The 16,615-nt window shown below is 34.4% G+C and overlaps 1 protein-coding gene across 2 annotated transcripts in view; it reads right to left on the bottom strand.

Annotated features, from left to right (window-relative positions):
- Nucleotides 1-168: 168 nt before the first annotated feature.
- The window catches only part of Ntn4 (netrin 4), a 105,542-nt gene continuing 89,095 nt past the window's right edge, over nt 169-16,615 (bottom strand). For both annotated transcript variants that reach the window (XM_005324446.5, XM_021725805.3), the window contains exons 8-10: nt 9,437-9,505; nt 6,743-6,913; nt 169-1,620 (exon numbers count right to left, since the gene is read on the bottom strand). In XM_005324446.5, coding sequence (XP_005324503.2) covers nt 1,484-1,620; nt 6,743-6,913; nt 9,437-9,505 — 377 coding nt within the window. In that variant the 3' untranslated portion in view covers nt 169-1,483. The remainder of the gene's footprint in view (nt 1,621-6,742; nt 6,914-9,436; nt 9,506-16,615) is intronic.

Raw genomic sequence — 16,615 nt, 5'->3', positions numbered from 1 at the left:
TCCTGAACTTGTCTCAGTCTCCCATTTGGCTGGGATTACAGGCATGTGCCACTGCACCTGGCTTAATTTATTTTTTTTAATTTAAGGAATTAAATATAAGTTCCCACGGTAAGAGAAGTTAATCTTTGGCATCATTGAAAGAGTTGATAAGGAAATGAGACCAAAAAATTGGGAGATCATATTCCTTTATTACATATATGAAATATAAAAACAAATTAACAAAGCAATATATATATATTTTTTGCAAGTCCACAGGACCTCAGGAAAACAATATGTTCTGTATGTGAATTTAATCTTATGGCACTGTGGTTCATGTTTTGTATATTCAAGTACAGAAAAAAATGTATGGATAGTGGTTATGCAGGGGTAAAAGATGAAAACTAATGAAAAACTGTAATTTGGTGAACTATCACATACATTGTGTTTAAAAATGTGTAAATATGATGACTCTACACTGTTAATAAAGACAAGGAGTAGAACTGTTTCATGTTCAGGCTTAAATACTAAACACAAAAATATAACAAACTCAGTGTCTACAATAATTTTTGAAGTGTATACAAGTGCATTACAAATAAATGAGGCTTTTAAAATGTAAAAAGTCCATTTCCCCTTTATGAAAACATACTTCTACACTTAATGATTTCTTTCTTTTATTTTAAAGTATTTTTGTTTAGTTTTTTAAAAAGTTTCACCATGGCCAGTATCTTGGAATCTAACCTCTAGCCCAAAGCTGAGACTTCATGCAAATGTGTACTCCTTTCAGGTTGTATCTTCACATAGATTCTCCAAGTGTTTGGAGTTAAATAGCACATTTTCATTATATAGGTCACTTCTTCCACATGTAGTGGCAGTGCTTCTGTTTCAGCAGATTTTTTTTTTTTTTAAAAAAACAAGCCCTTTACTTTTCTTCCTGTCAACACCAGTCTCCAAATTTTCACAATGCAAGTGGTAGTTGGTAAAGTGCTTTATACAAGGAAATACTATATACATGTGGAGAGGTTCCATTTGGCATCCCACAGACCTAAGTTCATACACTTCATACAAGGGAAGGCTCTTTTTTAAGAAATACCTTTCCTTATAGTAAGTTCGGGTGGGGATCCCTTAAAATCTCATGAATTACTTTAAGTAGCATCACTTGTAGGTAACACACCTGAAGTTGGGGGAGTCCCTATTAGAAGTCCTGCCCTTCATGGGTTACTGATGAATATCATGCTGCTATTGAAACATCCTTGAGAATCAGACTTTCAGAATCAGTACATAGAAAATAGAAACCAGCATAGGGGATTTCATTCCTCTTTACGAAACAAAACTCTATTTAAACATGGGCCCAGAACACATAGATTAGACAATGCCCACATATTTGAACATTTCTCTACATTTTGGCACTTTAAAAATTTTCCAGTTTTGTTTTTGAGGTTTCTTTTTCATTAAGTTTGTGTTTTGTACATAGACAAGTGCCATTGTGTGCTGTACACCTTTATTGTTACTTGCACTCCTTTTTTAAAATATCCATAACTTTTCTTCCAAGAGATGGTTTCCAGTGCTGGACAAAACTTTTCATATTCACCACTAATTTGCCCGTTCTTACATCCTCATGCCCAGCTACAAGGTACTCCAAACCTAAAATAACAAAATTAAGAATGATACAGTGTTAGACTTTATTGAAGGGGGAAAGGTGACTTCGTTAGTTTCATTTATTTGTGGTTTTGCATATGCATGGTTGAAATAGGAAGTAATAGACAATATTGGCTCCCATTTAACAAATATTTATTCTGTGCTAAGTGCTTTACATGGATTATCTCTTTTAATCTTGAAGACAACCTGTGGAGAGTATGTGTGTTTCTTGTGTGTGTGTGTGTGTGTGTGTGTGTGTATGTGTGTGTGTGTGTGGTATGTGTTTACAAATGAGAAAACTGAGGCTCAGCAAAGTTAAGAAACCTGTTTACTGGCAGCAGCAGTACCTTGACTCAAACCTAGGTCTGTCTGATGCTAGAACCTGTGCTTCATACTGTAGCACTCTCCATGGGACAGAAGAGAGGATTCTGTGGGACCTTAACAAACTGATATAAATCAGTATTTCTGTATATTAAGTATTCCAGTATATTAAGATGGAATTTAGGAAAATGAAGCAGGCATTTATTTAAAAAATTGGAAATAGCTATGGATTATACAAAATAACACATATGCCCTACATAAAGTTGATATGTTTTTTGAATATAGAGCATTTGTTTTGATACACTAAAAAATATATTGAAGCTTGAATAGATCTATAGCTGCCCTTATAATTCAAAATGTTCTTTTTAGACTTCAGATTAAAAATTATAGTTAACAAATTCACACAAAAATGATTGTTTAGTCTCATTACCTACATATTAATTTTAAAATGATAATCTTCCTAGTAAATACTCATAATGAAATCAGTTTTGGTATTTAGAAACAAATTTTTAAAAAATATTATAAGATTGGGCAAATAATTTTATTTATAAGATAAAATTTTCCATTATAAGAGCCATATGCTTTAAAAATTAAATAAAATACTACATGTTAAAATTCAATCGAAAATGTCAATTTAAGTTTATGATTATATATTTATTATTCATTCACTTAAAGAACCTAGAAAAAATGTTATAAGTAATGAATACCTGTAAATAAGCATGCTATGGTTTCTGATAACATATCTACTGAAAACAAAACAATACAAGGCTTCTTGGAGAACAGCACATTCCAAGTCCAGGCAGACAGACATGAGGTAAGTATGAGACATATATTGTACTAAATACCAGGGAAACCTCCAAAGATTAGTAGGAAGCTTTCTTAGAGGATTCAGAAGCTCCAGAATGGATTGTAACAAATTATAACTTGTTAAGGTAGTGATAATATGAGCACCAAGAAACAGAATAATTGTGCATATGGAAACACACTGAATTAATGGAAATCCCTAATTCCAATATTATGCTCAAAATAAGAGAAAGCCAGAGAGAAATTAATTTGGCATCTTTTGAGGCAGCTGTTAAAGCCATCCCTTACATTGGAAATTAAAAGGAAAGAACTCGGCTTTTATTCTGCCTTTGCAGTAAGAACTGCATTTCATGGTAATCTATTACCACAGCTCGGGAGAGAAAGTCCTCTCACTGAATGCTGGCTAATAAACGAAGAGAATTAGACAATTTAAAAAACATCAAACTTGAAAGTGCAGATTCATAAAGGGACATCAATTGGTGATAAAATCATTAAAAGAATGGTTAATGGAAAAGTGGATGTTTGCACAGTATCAATCAGTATTGCTTGATACTCAAGTGGAAAAATGGAATTGCCCATGGAGAGATCAGACTGTCCCCAGTGTAACCCAAGGTCAAGCTTAGTGACACCCATGTGGGTTACACAAGTTTTATGTGCTTTCTGATAGGATCGAATATGATGTGACAACAACAGCTAAAATTGATGTAAACCAAGGTGTTTATCTTGAATCAATCAAGCTTTTCATTAGAGATCACAGGAGACAGGAGTCAAAAGAACAAGCTAAATGCCACCACAAGGAACCACCCAGGCAAATGTAGAAGGTTGGATAATCTATAGGACACATGGCCTAGTTTCTTCAACCAATCATTAAAAAAAAAGGAACCTATGCTTGAATAAGAAGCTTGAGGTTCTGAAAAGCCAGACATAATGTGAGACTTTAGATTTCATATTGGAAGGACAAATCAGTTTCAAAGGATATTTAAGGATCAGTTGGGAAATAGGATGATAGTCTGATCTCTTATCAGAACTTTCCTATTTTTCATATTAGGTAATATGAAAATACACTGAAATTAAAGGTAATGATTATTAACTGAATAAAGCAGGTTATAGAATAGAGAATATTCTACTATTTAATTTAGGTTAAAAATACAGCATACACACACAGAGAAAGATCTGGAAGGATTTGAACTAAGATATTAACAGAGGTGATCTTTGCCAGAGGGTGAGAAATGTGAAGTTTAGAAAATTTCCCTAAATTTCTGTACTATGCATGCATTTTACCATTTCAATAATAATAAAACAATTAAAAGATTATTAAACAAAATCAATTCTAAACTTAAAAATAGCTATAATGATGTTGGGGGGTGGGTGGGAAATAGTGCCATAGAGAAAATAATGGCACAATAATTTAATGACACAATATTATTAAATAATTATATAGTAGTACTGGAAAACATGTAGATTATACCGTAATTACATTCTTTAAGGGGTAACCTTAGCTTCTGCATGAAAAAGAATACCAATATTTAATTGATGTACTAGTTAAAATGTAATAGTCTTGATATTATCTAATATCTATCTGGAATAATAAACTCTTTTTAAAAAATTACAATAAACAATTTTTTTTAAAATTCCAAGACTAAGTCTAGTATTTTAAATGAATTTATTTTGAAACTATAAAAAATACAGTTTACTATTAAAGTATAAATATAAATTAAACTAATATGATGATACTGATAAATCTTTAAGTTATAGAGTAACACCATACCAAAAATTAACATGCAAAACAATGTGATTTTTTTAATTTCTTTTTTTTTTAATATTTATTTTTTAGTTTTCGGCGGACACAACATCTTTGTATGTGGTGCTGAGGATCGAACCTGGGCCACTCGCATGCCAGGTGAGCGCGCTACCGCCTGAGCCACATCCCCAGCCCCACAATGTGATCTTTTATATCTCTTTTTAGCACTTGCATTTCATTTTTCTATCTTTATGCTTTGACATCTATTTTGCTGCAAGTTGGAAGGCACAAAGTTTTATTTTATATCCACAGAAAAAGAAAATATACTTTAGTGCTAGTCTTGGTATTCTAAACTACACGATTGATGAGTGAAGGTACACAAAAATTAAAAGGAATGATTTTTCAGAGGTATCCGATTAGATTACTCCTTTTCAGAGTAGCAAAGGGAGCAAGTTGACGTGCAAGGTTTCAGAGTTTTCTTATCAGCTTTCTTTGGCTGTAGCAATTGAACTTGTAAAAATGGAAAAACAAAGTAAAATGAAAGAGTGTCTGGTTTTGCTTTGGCAGGTTCCAGTCTTTTCTTCAAAGCAAGTAAACATGTTTTCAAGAATTCTTTGAATAATTGCGCTTATGTTTTCAATTGTGATGAACCCAGTTGATTCTTTGACTGTTTGGCAGAAACCTGATTAGGAAGTACAGTGCACTTCCTGGAGGGTGGCTGAACCGGCAAAGCTTTTGTTTCAATGTCTTACTGAAAAACCAGCAGATTTTTTTAATTTTTTAAATATTTTTTTTATTTTGCTAATATAGTAGAAAAATGTTTATAAGAAGAGCCCCTCAGCACAGATCACTGGGAAATAGAACTTATAATAATAATTCTTTGTGTCCTGCATTCAAAAATCTAAGATTCTCACTACTTCACCTTATCCTTAGGTATTATATATTTTTTTTCAGATTGAAATGCTTTCCCCCTTTTTCTTATTAAAATTTGAATGAAGTGGGCTGGGGTTGTGGCTCAGTGGTAGAGTGCTCGCCTAGCATGTGTGAGGCCCTTGGTTCAATCCTCAGCACCACAAATAAATAAATAAATAAACTACCACTAAAAAACAAATATTTAAAAAAGTTTGAATTTAGATAAAACACTGAAGGGCTAAAAAGGACATGATAAATTAATTAATAATTGAGAAAAATTAGCATTTGTATCACTGCTTAGATTGGTTAGATTGAGGGGATACTTTTACTGTTTTTTGTTCTCTGTTTATCTGTTTCTTTCAAGTTTATTAATCAGAGACCAGAAAAGACTCCTTATGAACATGACTGTGGGTTCCTGGCATATATGGAGAAGGAATTAGATCCAGAACATAAATTATGCACCTGTTTCAACACAGATGATGACTACATAAACAGGAAGACAGATGACATAAACAGGGAAACAGGACTTTTTTTTTGAGTTATTGTTTGTTTTACTAGAAGCTACTGAGTATTATATTACCAATGTATAGGTACTAATAATAGATACTAAAGATATTATGATCAAAAACCTAAATCCTGTCCTCAGATTTAATGAGGGAGACAGAGAACTAAGTAGCTTATGACAGTGTATAAAGAGTGCACATAAACAGTATAGAGGTAAGAACTCCCTTGCTTACTGCTCTTCTCCACCTCTGCCATACATTTTAATGTTCAAATCAAATTTCCCTCCCTTCCAAGTTTCTCTAAAATTCTATTTAAAAAAATTTCCCTGTTGTTTCTGACTTGAAACCAGAATGATCATTTAATGAAAACAACACGGTGAGAACTTGAGAGTTGTTTTCTGTCCAAGAGAAACAGATGCTTCTCATGCAATAGTAAAAATGAATTCAATATTATTTGCACAGATGGACTTTTGCATTTGAGCTTCCTTTGGCAACAGGTTCTAATGTAATAGGATCTAGTTTTCAGATAACATGCTAGTGGCAGATAAATTCATAAAAGTGCTTTCTATGCAACTGGCACCTGGAACCAATCTGAGACTTCTCTTTTAGGACAGAAAGTATTATATTGCTGGTTTTTAAATATTTTACTTTTACAGAGCACATGGTAGATAAATAATTTTTTGATGTTGGTTCAAAAATTCCACCTGGACTTTCCCCAGAATTCAAATGGTGAAGAGGAGAGATGCCCTTGCTGAGTTTACTTAAGTTGTGGTTCAGAGGATGTTAAGACAAGCAGCAAATCAGCAGAGACATGGTAGATTTTAAGTTAGAAAGGTCAAATGCTCACCAGGATTAAGGATTGGACAAGTGCAACCTCTGTTCGTCCATGATTCTGGATATAATGTTCGCTTTCCTCGTAAAATCTTCAATTTAGTAGATTTTAAGACTTTTTTAATCTTCACATTGACCTCAGCATGAGAACCTTTATCGTGAGCTGATAAAATCTTTATTTTTAGCACTGTAACAACATAATTCCAAAAGTTAAAATATAACAGTTTCACATTATCTTTTGAAATTTGAACAATTTAAATATGCATTTCAGAGTAAGAAGGTGCATCAATGATCAGAATGTGGAAATTTGCTTTAAAACCAGTCAGGTCCATTCATTTTTGCACTCATTTTATCTCATTCCTCTATATAATCTGTGTTTTCCCTTCTTGGGAAAATTTACCTTCTACTTCCTCCTATATCACTATACTAGGGGGATAGCAGCCATTTGTTTACTGCAGTTATAATCTTAAATACATTCAGCTATCAAATCTATATAGAAAGAAGAAACAGGAAGTTGAATTGTTATCCTGGTTTTTATTTGGATTCTGACTGTATTATACTTTCATGGTTGACCATATGTAATGTATGATAGAGAGGAAAATGTTACTGCTAGACTGTATTTTACAGATTCTAAAGATTATATGATGATTATTATCTACTCTTTTTCCCTTGGTGTACAATGCAAGCTGACTGGAGTGTCATGATTTAGATGTGTGGTGTTCCTCAGAAGCTTACAATGTGAAACAATGCAAGAGGTTTGGAGGGTAAATGATTGGGTTATAGCCTTAACCTAATCAGCAAATTAATCCCTAGTGGGATTAACTGAGTGGTAACTGGAGGCAGGTGTGGTGTGGCTGGAGGAAGTGGTTCATGGCAGGGGTGTCCATGAGGTATATATTTTATATCTGGAGAGTGGAGTGGAGACTCTCTCTGCTTTCTGATCACTATGTGAACTGCTTCCCTCTGCCATACTCTCCTGCCATGATATTCAGCCTCACCTTGAGCCCCAAAGAATGGAGCCAGCCTTCTATGGACTAAGACCTCTGAAACCATGAGTTCTCAAACTTTTCTTCCTCTACAATTGTTCTGGTGGGTCTTTTAGTCACAGCAGTAAAAAAAGGTGACTAAAACATGGAGTTAGGGAAGCTGTCCCTCTACTGGAGAACTTCAGGATTTTAATAATTTTTAAAACAATTTTAAAAGTGTATTTTAACTTAAGATTTTAAAAAAGTGCACATTTATGGAGTACCATGAGTTAATTCAATACATGTATATATTGTGCAATGTTCAAATCGGGGCAAGAAGATCTACTCAAACATTTATCATTTTTTTGTGGTGAAAGCATTTGAAATACTTTAACTTCTCTGAAATACACCATACAGTATGTATCATTATAGAGCTCTAGTATTTTGTTTGACTTTTGATTCCATTATGCTCCTCCATCTATAAAATGGATGTATCTGGGAATTAAGTAATGAAGTTGGAGTGGGGAAGAAAACAGATCTAATGAACACTTGATGGATGCAATTTTCTATTTCATTAGGAAAGTTCTTTCTGGCTCATCTACATCATATTGGAAGACTGTGTATAAGGAGAGAAGCTTATCTTGGCTGATCCTATGTTCTGAGAATACAGTTGCCAGAGTCTTTACAGAATCATCAAAGTTTAGACTTCTAAAAGGTCTTAAGGACTCATCTAGTCTTGCAGGTTTTAAGAAATTAAGTGAACTGCTCAAGTTCCCATGACTGCTTGGCTAGACGTAGTGTCTGGACTTGCCTTGCTGAGTAAATGCATCAAGGGTGACTAGCATAGTGCCTGGCTCATGATAAATGCTCAGCAAATGTCCACCATTATTATACTACTGGTCTGTAAGCTCAAATAGGGCAGTTGCCTTGTCTATTCATTATTTTGCTCAACAAATATGTGATAAAGTAATAAATAAATGAAGTGTTTTTTCATTAAGCCATAGAATGGGAAGGGAGAAACCATTTTTTTCCCCAAGTCTTTAGGTGTCATAGTTAAGAAGACCAAGGTGCTTCACTCCCTCATTAAGAATGTTCAAATCTCCTCAGTAGAAAGTTAAAACAGCCAGATCTATTCTGTTATTTAGCCAAATTGAGAGGTGAAGAGAGGGAAGTATGCATGTAATTATAGATAAGATTTATATGTTTGTTATCATTTACTTTTTAATCTTTTATGAGATTAAATACAATGTTATCAAGAATCTAAATACTTGATTTCAGAAAGCATGACTTACAATTTTCTCTTCAGAGTACTGCATGTTTCAGGCCATATAAACTATAGAACAACAAAAAGCCTCACACACTGATCAAGAATATGTTGGTAAGATAAGATATGTTGGTAAATCTTAATATATTTAACAATAAATGTGAAGCCATTTGGAATTTGAAGATAGTAAGTCTTTCCTCAGGGTAGTACCATTTTTCTTCTTCCGTATGATGTATTTTCATAGTATTTGCAAGGTAGAGATGTCTAGAGTATTCAGAGAAGCTGGGAAAGAGACCTAGGTGGATAGCTAGTCTCAGTGTATCACAAAAGTATATCATCTTTCTCTTCCCTACCATTTCCTAAGCATCTACTATGTGCTTGGTAATGTGCTCATGTCATCTGCCAGGCCTCCTATTTCCTTAAAAATTCTCTGTACTAGGTTTGAAAAGGTTCTTAGCATATTTGAGAACTTCAAACTCACCGTATGAATATTTCATTCCACAGAATGCCTTGGAGTTTCCTAACACCTGTTCCTTACATTCACATTTACCTATAGAAAGTAAGTGGAAAATGGCATTAGTTATTGAGAGAGAGAGAGAGAGAGAGAGAGAGAGAGAGAGAGAGAGATGTGTGTGTGTGTGTATGCGTATCAGCAAATAAATCCAGGAAACACACCCTTTAAACCTTGAGTGATTCATGCAACATAACCCATAAATACTAAGCAACCATGCAATAGTCTCTTTCTGAATTGAATGAGTTATCATCCAATAAAGTATTTTCCTAAGAAAATATAGAAGGTAGAAACAGTGTCATATTTCAGTACTTGTAACTGGTGCTATGGTAAATATATTAATATCAATATGTTAATATTCCATGTCCAGTGGTAATATTCTGTATTCATGAAAGAGAACAATTAAATGGATAACCTATAGAAAAAACAATTTTCTATAATTAATGTTCATGACAACAAAAGTCAAATAAAATTATTGGATAGTCCGTTAAAGGTAATACCATCCAATTTAAAAAGTATTAATTTAACACCTGTGATAAAAGTCCTGATATAACCTTCATATATATCAGCATATAAAGATGAGCAAGATACAATTCTTGCCTTAATGATTACAATTCAGTGAAGCGAATAAAGCAAGTGTATAAAAAGTAGTAAGTGGTCCATGAGAGGCATAGTCTGCTTGAGTGGATCACATATGTCTGGGAAAGTGGGAAAAGGTTTTGTGTCTGAAGAAAAATTTGAAATGGACTTTGAAGAAAAAGTGGGATATTTTCTCACAACAGCTAAAATTATTACAATTCTAATGTGTGAGAGAAATGCCGTGCTATGTAGAATTTTCAAAGTACTCTGTACAGAGACCCATATAGAGCATGTGCATACTCATTATCTGTTTGTATTCTCTTTAGAGTGATCCTGGAGGACAATGATTATGTCCTATTCATCTTTATATTCCTAGAACCTAGAAAGGATATGATTTTCAATCTTAACTGATTTAATGATTAGATAGAGTTGCCCCCTTTTCTCTCCCCTTCTCTCCTGCTGTCATGCACTTCATAAGTTATTAGCACTGAGTGGTGATAGCAGCTAACTCCTGATGTGGCGTGCTTATGCCAGGTACTTTCCTTATTGTTTCAGTGCTGGAGATTGAACCCAGGGCCTGGTGCATGGTAGACAAGCACAATACCACTGAGCTATACCCCGCACTCTACTAGGCACTATTTTGTTTTACATTTATTTATTCACTTAATAGTTTAACAGGTAGAAATTTGATAAGAATATAGGGATAAAAGAGTTAGCAAAGAAATGTAAGCGTGAGAGGATAGAGTGTTTGTGGAAGGGTCAGTGGTCCTATTTATTCTAAGTACTGGCTGAGTTGAGAATAGTAGTAGAGGTGTGAGGGAAGGCCCTGATTGACATCCAATTAGGCCCTGATTTTAACTTGTTAGATACAGGGGATCTGTTTAGAGAGGTTAAATGAATTTAAAAAATACATATATATGAAAATTAATCTGATATCACTTTTTCAGAAGTATTGGAAGGGAGAGTAAATGGAGGCAGGAATCAATTAAAAGTTAGTGAAAGCAATTATAACAATAACATCAATAACTAATTTGAGTGCCAACTATAAGTCATAAATATGTGAGGAACTTTACCTGTATGATCTAATTACTTAATATTTATGCCTATTTATGGAGGTAGACATTAATGAATTAAGAATATGAAGGCTCGAAGTAGTTAATCAGCTTGTCCCAGGCAGGATAGCTAACAAGTAGAAAAGCCAGATTTTAAGCTTCAGTTGGGGAGAATTTAAAACTCTGATCTTTTCACTATATTGTCCCTCTAAGTCCTATGTAATGTGGGTCTAACTAGAGAGGTGGCTATGGGTCACAAAAGGAAGAAGCATCAAGGATGCTGCAGAATTGGGGTTTGCAAATCTTGACAATGGGTTGGATGAGGGCCAGGGAAAAGGAAGAAAAAAAAAAGAACTTCAGGGCCTGGTAATATAGTTTAGGGGTAGAGCACTTGGCGAGAATGTGTACTGCCCAGGGTTCAATCCCCAGTACAAGGAAGAGGAAGGAGGCAAGGGTAAGAAGAATTTCATTAAATGAAGCTTTCAGCTAAGGTAAAAGGGAATTGTAGTATCAACAGAACTGGAGAAATTAGAATTTCAAGGGACTCTAATTCAAAGGTTTATGTAACAGTTTCCTGACTTATTGAAAGAATGTGGAATAGCTCACAGAAGGGAGAAACAGAAAGATCAGGAATCAGAAAAGCACTGGAGATCCAGTCAGTATGAACTCCTGGGTATTCTCTTATAGCGTCATTATGAAGTCTAACCACTTTCAGCTTTGCCACTTTTAGGTCTAGACTTAAATTCCAGAGAGAGAACATCTGATTGGCTTCTCCAAGACAGACGTAGAAAGGGCTGCTTCCCATAGGAAAACTGTGTGGAACTGCCCCCCCCCCCCAAATAGCAGGAAACAAAGGAAAATGGATCTGGTCAGATAGAAGCAGCAGATGTCTAGTACAAGGGGGAATATAATGAATTAGAGATTTGAAAGGTAGAAGTGAGAGGATGATTCTAGTGAAACCAGGTAGATTGAGTGACGTGGAAAACATTGGCCTCTCCACTGTGGCTAAAGCTGCCAACAAAATCAGAGAATGAGTTTACAAGTGGAAAATCACAGTGGAATGAAATAGTGGAAAAGAGAAGTCAAAGGTGCTCAAATCAGCTGCTGTGATCTGTAAAATAATATTGCTTATAATCTCAACATAGTAGAGTTTTACTCATGCACAAGTTGTAGTAACCTAAGTGAAATTGCTCATGGCCTTCTATAAATCTACCAAAACAGGAAAGTATAGTAACTACCACACTATAAAAACCTAATGGAGGGCTGGGGGTGTAGCTCAGTGGTAGAACACCTGTCTAGTGTGTATGAGGCCCTGGGTTCCCATCTTCAGAACTGCATAAATAAAAAAATATATAAAATTATTTGGAGTGGAACTCCAAATGGCATATACTATTCCTCAATGCAATGCTCTCTTTAGTCTTTCAGCCTTTTAGAATTATTTGAAGGTTTTTGTCTGCCTAATAATACTCTTTTTTCATATGCTTAGAGCTCAAACATTAAAATTTGTTGGTCAGGCTTTAGCCCAGATATATTTTCCAAATGTGAATCTGGAAGGAGAGAAAAACCTGTTTAGTTTCAAAATGTTCTAGTAACTTGGTTACTAGATGGAGTCTTGCAAAGTTGACCAGTCTGGCCTTGAATTTGTGATTCCCCCTACCTTAGCTTCCCGAGTTGGTGGGATTATAGGTATGTGCCACTGTACCCAGCACCAATACGATTTTTAAAAATGGAATTAACCTAGTTACTAGAACATTTTGAAAAATGAGCATTATTTACAAGTCCATGGCACTATTTAAAACCAGTTTTGGTATTAGGAAGTGAAATTTTATATCTGGTGTTCTTTACCTCACGAGAAGTGGTAGAAATTAAGGGTATTAAGGGACTGAAGATGTCATGCAGTGGGAGAGCACTTGCCTAGCATATGCAGGCCTTGGGTTTTGTCCCCAGCACCACCAAAAAGAAACAAGAAAAAAGAAAGAGAAGAAAGAACTTAAGAAGTAAGGGTATTTTGTTGGCATAGAGCCTTATACTTCTAGTTGAAAGCTTTTTATGGAAACTTATGGTAGATCGTAGGCATGCAGGCACCTAAATTTGAAGACAGACTTTTTAAATTAAGTGATTAAGAAAAAAGTGCCAGGATCACTATCCTATACCCAGTGGGAATGTTGCTGTTTAACAGGAAACTGAACAAAGTCTCCCTGCACCTGGGGCTCATATGGATGAATCCTACAGGCTCTCTGGGGACATCATAGACCTAACAGCTGTGGTGGACATGAGGATTTGGAGTCATTCTGGTGCCAGCCACTTTATGTGCTAGAACATGTACTTAATTGCTCAAATGTAGGGATTTAAAAACAACAACAAAACTTTTTCTTGACGATCTCTAATCTAATTTCATTATATTATATAAACTCTCTGAAAACAAGGAAGGCAGCCCAGATCTGTTTCTGGGTTACTTCCAAGACTAGATTCATAATAATAAGCTCCCTAGTAACAAGCATCATGGGCTCAGTGAATGTCTGATAGTCCTAAAGACCTGATTATTACAAATTTGACCTAGCAGACCAAGTTGGAGAATTATAAAAAGTCACTGTACTAGAAAAGAGAATGAAAACTTGTAAAAGTGACTATTAAAGTTGTAAAATTCAGACTATGTAACATTAAGGCAAAAAAAAAAAACTCATAGGAAAGATTTGTTTTCTTTTCCAGATGCTTAAAAGATAAATGTGGCAACTTCATATAATCTTATCTTTCTCACCTTCTTTCTTGTTACTAAATTAGATTAGAGATCATCAAATTAAAATGAAACCATTAGGAAAATTATCATAATATTAAGTTAGGTAAAAGAACCAGAAATGCAAATATTAGTGTTTCTCAAATTTGGGTGGTTTCTTCCTGATCTAAAATATAGATTAGAGGATGGATCAGAATAGAGGTGTGGATATATGGATAAGTGACTATTCAAACCTTTCTGTATGTTTGAACATTTTCATAATAAAAAATTGGGGGGAAATTATTATAGACAATACAGTTTTGTAAGTTCATACTTGAATACATCCTCAACTCTAAACCTACAGCAATGTTAGACAAAAGAGAAAACAGCCTGTGTCAAAAACCAGATGCCTATTGCTGAGGATTAGAAATGAATGAATGTGCCAATCGAGAGAGGCCTGATATCTTAGATTTTTCAGATCTGGTTTCAGAATCAGGCAGCTGTGATCAGGAGTTAAGATCCTGAGGCGTTACAGGGACTAAGAAGGGACAACAGTGAGGATCACCTTTTAGAGACAGATTGGATAAGTTTCTCCTTGCTAAAGGAAGGAGGGAGCTTGGGGAAAAAGCCACAACCAAAACCTAAAACCAAATGATGGTTGTTAATGAGCTGGGATTTTTGTTTTTAGCAAGCTGCAGATGTAGGTAAGCTGGCAGGGTTGGCTTCCAGGCATGGGGCCTTGGGCTGAGAAAGGCTTTGTGCTTGATGGAAAGCTCTGTGGTGGCACCTTGACATTCTTTGCCATTTTTGAACAAGAAGCTTTCCATTTTGTCTAGCACCGAGCCCTGCAAACTCGCTAGTTCTGGAAGTAACCCAGAAACAGATTCAGGTTGCCTTCCTTGTTTTGAAAGAGCTGATACAATATAATGAAATTAGATTAGAGATCATCAAGAAAAAGTTGTTTTGTGTGTTTTTATTTTTTAAATCCCTACATTTGATCAATGAAGTATAGGTTCTAGTAACTCAGTGGATTAACAAGGAATTCTTAATGGGAATTATAGAAAATTTAGAACTGAATCATAATGAAAACACTGTCTATAAAATCTAGTAGGATTCAGCAAAAGAGAGCTTATTAGGAAACTTATAACCTTAAAAGAGCTTGTTAAAAAAAAATTAAAATAAATAAGTTAATCATTGAACCAACAAAGCTAGAAAAGAAAACAATAAGTTCAGAAATTAGTAAAATAAAGAAAAATTAAATAGAATCAGTCAACTTAACCAAAAGTTGTTCTTTGAAAAGCAAATTAAGATCAGTAATGTTATACAATCAACCACAAATATATGAAAAAAATGTTCAACATCTCTAGCAATTAGAGAAATGAAAATCAAAACTAAGATTTCATCTCACTCCAGTTAGAATGGCAGCTATCAAGAATACAAACAACAATAAGTGTTGGCAAGGATGTGGGGGAAAAGGCACACTCATACATTGCTGGTAGAACTGCAAATTGGTATACCCAATATGGAAAGCATTATGGAGAATTCTTGGAAAACTGGGAATAGAACCACCATTTGACCTAGCTATCCCACTCCTTGGTCTATACCTAAAGGACTTAAAAACAGTATACTACAGAGACACAGCCACATCAATGTTTATAGCATGACAATTCACAATAGCTAAACTGTGGAACCAACCTAGATGCCCTTCAGTAGAAAATGTGGTATATATACAAAATGGAATATCATTCAGCATTAAAAGAAAATAAAATCATGGTATTTGCAGGTAAATGGATGGAGCTGGAGAATATAATGCTAACTGAAGTTAGCAAATCCCCAAAAAACACATGCCAAATGTTTTTTTCTGATTCAAGGATGCTTAATTCATAATGGGGTTGGGGTTGGAGGAGCAGGGAAGGATTAGATGAACTCTAGATAGGACAAAGCGAGGGAGGGGAAAGGATGGGGCATAAGGGTAGGAAAGAAGGTGGAATGAGATGGACATCACTATCCTAAGTACATATATGAAGACATGAATAGTGTGACTCTACTTTGTGTACAATGTGAAAAATTGTGCTCTGTATGTGTAATATGAATTGTAATGCATTCTGTAGTCATATATAACATAAAAATTAAAAAAAAGATCAGTAAAGTCAATTAAGACAATAAGAACAAAATACAGAAAGAAGGTTAAGGACTAAAAGGAAAACTAACTGCAAATTGAGTAGAAAGTTAAAAACTTAGTAAGTGCATACTATGTTTAACTTTATACCAATAAGTTTTTTTATTTTTTGTTTTTGTATAGGTATTTGTCAGCCCTTTTTAGTTTTTGGGATGGAGTCTTGCAAAGTTGCTATCTGGCCTTGAATTTGTGATCCTTCTGCATTAATCTCCCGAGTCTCTGGAATTATAGGCATGTGCCTCTGTGCCCAGTATCAATAAGATTTTTAAAATTAAATAAAATTGATAATTTTATAGAAAACTTTAAGTATTAAAATCAACTCAATATTAAAATAATTAATAACCATTGAAGATAATCAATCAGTAATTAAATATTTTCTTCTACTCACAAACACCATGTCAAGATGGTTTTGTAAATAAGTTCTAACAAACATTCAAGCAGATAATTCTAGTCATGCACTGTATAATGACGTCTCTGTCAATGAAGGATTGTATACACTCTGCTGGTCCCATAAAATTATACCACTAAGTCATAGCTATCTTAGTTTACGTAAGTACATTTTATGATGTTTGCACAACAATGCAATTTCTCACAATATATCCTTGTAATTAAGTGACACATGATTG

This window comes from Ictidomys tridecemlineatus, chromosome 6, assembly GCF_052094955.1.
Source record: "Ictidomys tridecemlineatus isolate mIctTri1 chromosome 6, mIctTri1.hap1, whole genome shotgun sequence".
Taxonomy (NCBI): Eukaryota; Metazoa; Chordata; class Mammalia; order Rodentia; family Sciuridae; genus Ictidomys; species Ictidomys tridecemlineatus.
Note: the sequence above shows the minus strand (reverse complement) of the source record. Positions and strands in the feature narration are given on the sequence as shown.